Consider the following 8,511-nt stretch of genomic DNA (forward strand, 5'->3'; position numbering starts at 1 on the left):
TTGCACATTCATATTTTTACTTAAAAAAGATGTTTAATAGTAACAGAGAGAATTTGGTTCTTTAATAAAGAAACATTCATTTTACGCAGTACTTAAAAAATAATTGTAATTAACATCGCATCATATGATGAAGAAGAAATAAATGTCTTTCCACGAATAAATATACCATCTTTTTATTTTTACATAATTCTTTATTATTTAAATGTCTTCAAATTATAACTCGAGTTAGACCGTCTTTACCCTCATGAGTTTGAATAATGCGTCCTAATGGCCATTTTGCTGGTGGATACCGTTCATCAACTACGAGAACTAAATTCCCAACAGTCAAGGATGGAACTACTTTGTTCCATTTGTATCGTGCGTAGTAACGTTGGAGACATTCTTTCGACCACCGAGTCCAGAAACTGTCCAACATTTGACGGATGAGTTGCCATCTCGAAAGATGTGACAATTTCACGGTTTCCAGCGATGGTTCAGGAATTAAGGATGGTGCACAACCCATGATAAAATATCCAGGAGTCAAAGCGTTAAGATCTTCGGGATCTTCAGAGAGTGCGCTAAGAGGTCTTGAATTCATTGTAGCTTCCACCTGAGTAAGAAGTGTGTACAATTCCTCATATGTAAGAGACGTATCTCTGATCACTCGATGAAGATGGTACTTGACGGACTTAACTCCTGCTTCCCACTTTCCTCCGAAATGAGGTGCTGCGGGGGGGTTAAAATTCCATTGAGTTCCGTCGTTCGCCAGTAATGTCGCTAATTTTTCTGATTCTTGCATGGTCTTGATGAACAGTCTTTGCAGTTCCGCATCGGCTCCTTTTAACGTCGTACCACAATCACTCGATAATGTAGAACATATTCCTCTCCTTGCAGTAAATCTTTTGAATGCGGCAATAAAGGTTTCGGCAGAGTAATCTGTAACTAGTTCCAAATGAACTGCTGAAGTAGAATGACAAACAAATAGAGCAATATAAGCTTTGTAAGTGCGAGGATTCCGTCCTTTCCACGTTTTCAATACAAAGGGTCCAGCGTAATCGACACCAGAATGAAGAAATGGGCGAGTTGGTGTAACTCTTTCCACAGGGAGTTGTCCCATTAACTGTTGAGCTCGCTTTTGTCTATAACGAGTACATCTAACGCATTTGAGAATAAATGCACGTACAGGAACTCTTCCGCCTACTATCCAATAATCATTTCGGATATAATTAAGAGTGAGTTGCGTACCTCCATGTAGAGTACGAGAATGAGCATCGGCGATAATTAGGGTTGATAATGGCGACTCCTTCGGTAGGATTAGTAGATGTTTTGTTGAGGAGGGTAGTAGTGAATATTGTAGACGACCTCCCACTCGGAGAAGTCCTGAAGAATCGAGAAAAGGAGTCAATTTTAAGAGTGGATCAGAAGCGGACAAAGAAAGTCCTCTTGAAAGGAGTTTAATTTGTTGACTGAAATAGGATTGTTGAATTAGCTTGACCCAAAATAGCCTCGCGTTTTCCAAGTCCGTAGTTGAAAGTGGGCTTGACAGAGACGAATCCGGTTTTTTCTTAAAACAAGATATAGCACGCTTACATACTGCTGTGATTCGTAACAATTTCATTAAACTAGAGTATCGGTTTATTAGATCCCACAAGTGAACAGTGTTGATAGTATTTGAGGTCACTTTAGTAGGTCTTTCTTCCAAGGACCCTTTTTCGAAAGAATGTGATGGAACTACCGTGGGCCAACTTGAAGGTGATAAAGTGAGCCAGTGTGGTCCTGTCCACCATGACGACATCTGTGACAGTTGGTTGGGGGTTAAACCTCGTGTGGCAAGATCTGCTGGATTCTCAACTCCTGGGACAAACTTCCATACTGCTTGAGGCAAAACTTCTTGTACGTAACAGACTCGATTATGAACAAAATCCTTCCAACGATAAGGGTGGTGATTCAGCCACGTGTAGGTGATTGTGGAATCAGTCCACAGGAGAAGGGGCACGTTTTTAAGATTTAGTACTTTTAACACATGTGAAACTAACTTGGTTAGTAACACTGCTCCTGTTAATTCCAATCGAGGTATCGTCAACTTCTTCAATGGAGCTACCTTTGTTTTCGAGCATAATAACGCAGTTTTTATTTCTCTATTTTGATTTTCAGTTCGTATGTAAACAACCGCTGCCACTGCTTGTTGAGACGCGTCACAAAATCCGTGTAACTCAATTTTTAGATCAGACATGTATCCGATCCATCTTGGGAACGTAAGACGAGGAGTGTCTTGGAGACTCATTACAAAATTCGTCCACTTTAATGCTAGGGCTTCTGGTAAAGGATCATCCCAACCTAATTTATTTGACCAGAGCTGTTGAATGAAAATCTTTGCAGTAATAATTACAGGTGCGAGAAACCCCAGAGGATTGGAAGGTGAATTGAAAGGTATTCGTTGTTGTTATCCAATGTAAACCGAGAGTCTTTACAGCTACGTTATCTTTGATATTAACCGTAAAATGTGCAATCCGATTCTTTTCAGGGATCTCGGTTAATACTTCTACTTGATTGCTTGACCATTTTTGAAGGTTAAAGCCGCCCGCCATGCAAAGTTGGTTAAGTTGAGTAACGATTTCCTTAGTTTGCTCAATCGAGTCAGCTCCTCCAAAAATGTCATCTACATAACGTCCCTTTGTTAAGGATGTAATCGCTAGAGGAAAACGTGAACCTTCGTCTTCTGCAAGCTGTTGTAAAGTGCGTAATGCTAGATATGGAGCACAAGCTAATCCATATGTGACTGTTGTGAGTTGATAAGTACGAAGTTCATTCATATGATCGAGCCAGAGTATACGTTGAAATCTCCAATCATCAGGATGCATCTTCACTTGACGAAACATCTTTTCTATGTCAGTGGAGAAGACATAACGGAATAATCGAAAATATATGAGTACATCAAACAAATCAGTTTGTAGTTTAGGACCGGTATGAAGTAAGTCATTAAGTGAATATCCCGAAGAAGATGGACTCGAAGCATTAAACACTACTCGTAGTTTGGTAGTGATACTTTGCTCTCTCCATACCCCGTGGTGTGGAAGATAATAGGATAAGTAGTCTGAATCAGGTGTTGACCATAGTTGCATGTGATTTAGACGTTCGTATTCCGCAATGAACTCTGAATAAGCAGATGCATAATCCTTATTAGTTTCAAATTGACTAAATAATCTTTTAACTAGTCGAACAGCTTTCGTTTGAGAATCTCCAAGTTTTTCAGTCGATAATTTAAAGGGCAGTCTCACTATATATCTTCCGTCTCTGTCTCTAGTGTGGGTAGATTTAAAATGGTTTTCACACGCTTGTTCCTCAGCGGAAAGGGTTGAAACTTTCGTTGACGGAATTTCTTCGAATTCCCAAAACCGATGGAGAAGATTGTAGAGATTTTCCTCGACAAAGACGTGAAAACCACGTGTATTTACTGTTTTCAAATTCGATTGCGAAGGTCCTGAAATTATCCATCCAAATTTTGTAAGCTGCGCAATGGGAGTATCCGAAGGACCTTTAATAAGACCTTTGTCGATAATTTTTCCATAAGTATCTGCTCCTACTAGTATGTCTACTGGACCTGGTGACAGATAATTTGGATCTGCTAACTGTAATCCTTTTAAATGTGTCCAACCCTGATTCTCAACAACCAACGACGGGATAAAGTCAGTGATCTTTGGCAAAATATGAGCAGACACGGTACATTTAAAGGCTGAGTTGTAACAAGGTTTTAGTGTAAACGAAGTTTGACCTTTAGATGCATTAGGTTTTTCTCCAATTCCGATAATAAGTAAACGAGAATGATTCCGTGGTAACCTAAGTCGTTGTACAAGTCGTTCCGTGATAAGGGATATCTCAGATCCTTGATCGATGAGTATTCTTGCATTAAAGTTTTCTCCTTTGTGAGAAAGAATCTTAACTACTGCCGTTGCTAATAAAACAGAAATATTGGTGGTATCTTCAACGGCAGAGTGCAACGCCGTACGCTATGGTTGATCTGAACTAGCTTTAACAACATCGATTTCCTTGGATTTCAACGCGGGTGTGATAGTCTTGGTATCTTGAGATTTTCCTGGATGAATTGACGTGTGATGTTTAGCACCACATTTCCGACAACGTTTCACGTTACAGCATTCGGCTGACCGATGAGATCCCAAACAGTTGAAGCACAATTTATGCTTAGAAATAAGGGCTAGTCGCTGTTGGACAGTCTTTAACGAATAAGTGGGACAGGCCACTACATAATGGATCTCAGAACAAATAGGGCATTTAACATTGGGAGTCGTGATGTTTTTTGATTTTCCTTGATAGTGGGAACGTAAGAAACTCTGAACCGGCGAAGAGACGTTTTTCGTCGTTTGTTTTTTTCTCGCATGCTTTTAACGTAAGCAAGCGGGCAACAAGAAAATCGTAAAGCTCCTTCCACGTGGGGGGATCTTTCCGTGAACCTAGATGTTGTTCCCAAAGTTTTAACGATTCGGAATCAAGTTTTTGTACAACGAGAAATACTAGGAAATCATCCCAATAAGAAACTGGTCTCTGTAATGTCTCTAAAGTTCTATAGATTTGAGTCACATGAGTATACAATTTTTCTAACTCACCGGCCGACTCCTTCGTCATGCGTTTAATATCGAATAAAGATTGTAAAGCAGAGTCCAATAATAATCTTGTATTTTCATAATAAGCAACTAGCGAGTCCCAGGCTTTTTGAAAATTTTCCGCGACTAAGGAGGTGTTTTTCAACAAGAGTGCAGGAGGGCCAATTAGACTTAATTTTAAATACTGTAGTTTTTCAACTAGACTTAAAGTCGGATTATCTAATACTAGGGAACAAATAAACCTTTAAAGTTTAACCAATCAGATCGGGTACCATTAAATTTAGGCAAATCTAGTCGCGGAAGCCGTGTCCGGTGATGACAAGTAAGCGTCGCGGAAGACGTCGACGTAGATGTGTTGGTTGACGGAATGAAAGACGTTAACGATATAGATTGAGAAGACGATGTTCTAGGCATACTTCCTTGATCTGGTTCAAGCAATAAACTTAATTTTTCAATAGACTCCGAATAACATTCGTGTGTTGAGATGAACAGATTTTTGATAAAATAAGGATTAACTTTTATAGCATTCTTATCCAATTCTGTAAGCTCTGAGACCGCTAGGTTAATAGCTTTATGTTCCAAAGAAAACTGTTCCCAATTCTCTTTAAGAATTGAAAGACGTGTTTTTACTCGTTGCGGAGTTATACTTTCGGTTCCATTTTTAATAAGGTTTTCGTAAGAGTGAGATATAATTTCCGCGAGTGCGAGCTGCTGCTCAATGTGATTCTCAATATGTCTGAGCCTCATTTTGTTGTGTTGATCAGTCTATCCGGCTCGAAGGACCAAAAATGTTAAATGAGATAAATTGATTTATTATGACGATAGAGAAGCAACAACAAAATGGGAAGACATCTTTCCTGAAATAACTAAAATGATTTAATTGAGGAGTTTAATGTTTCAGAAAAGAAAAGAGATTCACTTTATTGTTACTTAATAAGGATGTATTTTTTACATACATATAACTCTTATTTTAATGACGTTGTATAGAAACTTACATTCGCAAAAGAATAATATAGTTTTAAATTAACAGATGGAAATAAACGAATATAATAATGAATATTTGATAATATATAATGCTCGAATCTTAGTCAAGAAAAAACATAGAATTATAACGTTTTCAGAAGTCACTAAACATAGCAAAATACTTTTAATTATAATAATAAGAAGGAGTGAAAATAAAAGAAACGTAATAATTGAAAATCACATTTTGCAGGCTCGGGACACTCAAAACTTATCTAATATATAAATTTGTCTTAAATCTTTTAATAAGTTACGACGATAATGGTGAAAATTCAATAAAAGGATTAGAATATTGAAATGAATTACTTACAAATTGGCGTATTGCGTAAATCGTGGTTGCTTAGCAACATACATAAACAAGATAATTATTTAAAATGCTTAAGAGGTTCAACCTTTTTAATAATCTGTAAGAAATCGTTCGTCTGGAAAATTATTCATCGGTTTAGCTTTCCTTCTTGTTTCCTTTTGTATTTATGTATGAATAAACCTGTGAATAGAAAAGTGACGACAGGAGACGAGTCCCCTTGTGCTTGTGAGGCACTATTTCCACTCAATTGCTTCGATATGTGCTTGTGAAGCACGATACGATGACTAATGTGCTTGTGAGGCACGATACGATAACTAATGTGCTTGTGAGGCACGATATGATAACTAATGTGCTTGTGAGGCACGATCCAACCACTTTCTTTACGATCAATTTAGAGAAAACGAAGACACATACAGCGTGCACGCTCGCGTCGATCTCACACGTTTACTTTTTCTGTACTGCTTAATCCTCTCTCCGATCGCTATCCACTTATTTATCCTCGATACAACGATCTCCATGGAAATCCTTTTGTTTTAGGCTCTCTCTCTCGATTAGACGCGTGAAGTGTCTCCATTCAATTACCGGCATGGACTATCCGATAAGCGTGTACATTTTAAACAGATGGCAATAATAAAAATGGTGGCAATGTCGGCAGTGGCGGCAATGGCGTAATAATAATGGCAATGATGAAAATGACAATGATGGCAACGATGGCAATAATGACAATGATGGAAAAGATGAAAAATAGGCCATCCCATTGGATGGCATTGATGGAAAGAATGCAATTATGGAAAGAATGCAATGATGGAAATTATATCAATTAGATGGCAATGATAGCAGTGGCGGAAATGGTGGTATTTGTGACAATGACAGTAATGGAATAAATGCAATGATGGTGTAATAATGGTAATAGAATGGCAAAAATGGAAATGATAAAAGTGGCAATGACGGCAATTATAACAATTATTACAATGATGGCATTAATAGTAATGATGGAAATGGTAGCAAAGAAAATGCAATGATGAAAATGATGGCAATGGAATGGCAATATTGAAATGAATGCAATGATGGCAATAATGGGACTGCTGGCAATGATGGGAATTGTGGAAATAACGAAAATGTAATGGCAATGGGATGGATATGATGTAATGAATGCTATGGTGACAATGACGGCAATGGAAATGGCAATGATGGAAATGATGGCAATAGTGGGAATGATGGCAATAGTGGCATTAGTGATAATGATGGCAATGATGACAATAATGGGATTGCTGCAATGTTAATGGTGAGGAGATAGAGTTATACAAAAGAGTTATATCGGTCAAAGTCCGAAATTTTTGAGTAAAATTGTTTTTTTTCCGAATTTCTCCAATATCTCTGTGTTCTGATAGCCCCGAGAAGAGTTCTAACTTTTAACATAATGGATCAAATCGTTAAAGTGAAAAACGAAAGTGTTATATCAGTCAAAGTCCGAAATTTTTTAGTAAAATTGGTTTTTTTGCGAATTTCTCCAATATCTCTGTGTTCTGATAGCCCACAGAAGAGATTTAACTTTTATCATGATGTATCGAATCGCTGAACTGAAAAAGGAAAGACTTATATCAGGCAAATTACGAAATTTTGAGTAAAATTTTTCTTGCGAATTTTTCCAATATCTCTGTGTTCTGATAGCCCGGAGAAGAGTTCTAACTTTTATCATAATGGATCGAATCGCTAAAGTGAAAGACGATAGAGTTATATCAGTCAAGGTTCGAAAATTTTGAGGAAAATTTTTTTTGCCAATTTTTCCAATATCTCTGTGTTTGATAGCCCCGAGAAGAGTTCTAACTTTTATCATGATGTATCGAATCGCTGAACTGAAAAAGGAAAGACTTATATCAGGCAAATTTCGAAATTTTTGAGTAAAATTTTTCTTGCGAATTTTTCCAATATCTCTGTGTTCTGAAAGCCCGGAGAAGAGTTCTAGCTTTTATCATAATGGATCGAATCGCTAAAGTGAAAGACGAAAGTATTATATCAGTCAAAATTCGAAATTTTTGAGTAAAATTGCTTTTTTTCCGAATTTCTTCAATATCTCTATGTTCTGATAGCCCTAAGAAGAGATATAACTTTTATCATCGAATCGCTGAACTGAAAAAGGAAAGATTTATATCAGGCAAATTTCGAAATTTTGAGAAAAATTTTTTTTGCGAATTTCTCCAACATCTCTGTGTTCTGATAGCCCCGAGAAGAGTTCTAACTTTTATCATAATGGATCGAATCGCTGAACTGAAAATGGAAAGACTTATATCAGGCAAATTTCGAAATTTTTGAGTAAAATTTTTTTTGCAAATTTCATCAATATCTCTGTGTTCTGATAGCCCCGAGAAGAGTTATAACATTTATCATAATGGATCGAATCGCTAAAGTAAAAGACGAAAGAGTTATATCAGTCAAAGACCGAAATTTTTTAGTAAAATTGGATTTTTTGCGAATTTCTCCAATATCTCTGTGTTCTGATAGCCCACAGAAGAGATATAACATTTATCATGATGTATCGAATCGCTGAACTGAAAAAGGAAAGACTTATATCAGGCAAATTTTGAA

At 37.2% G+C, this 8,511-nt stretch overlaps 1 protein-coding gene across 1 annotated transcript; it reads right to left on the reverse strand.

Annotated features, from left to right (window-relative positions):
- Positions 1–208: 208 nt before the first annotated feature.
- Positions 209–5,345, reverse strand: LOC120359439. The gene is made up of 5 exons (XM_039456908.1): positions 4,871–5,345; positions 4,335–4,823; positions 4,004–4,237; positions 2,382–3,931; positions 209–2,335 (listed from the first exon to the last, which is right to left on the reverse strand). Exons 1-5 carry the CDS (start codon positions 5,343–5,345, stop codon positions 209–211), a joined length of 4,875 nt encoding a protein of 1,624 aa, XP_039312842.1.
- Between the last annotated feature and the right edge of the window lie 3,166 nt (positions 5,346–8,511).

The sequence above is a fragment of the Solenopsis invicta genome, chromosome 13 (genome assembly GCF_016802725.1).
Source record: "Solenopsis invicta isolate M01_SB chromosome 13, UNIL_Sinv_3.0, whole genome shotgun sequence".
Lineage (NCBI taxonomy): Eukaryota > Metazoa > Arthropoda > Insecta > Hymenoptera > Formicidae > Solenopsis > Solenopsis invicta.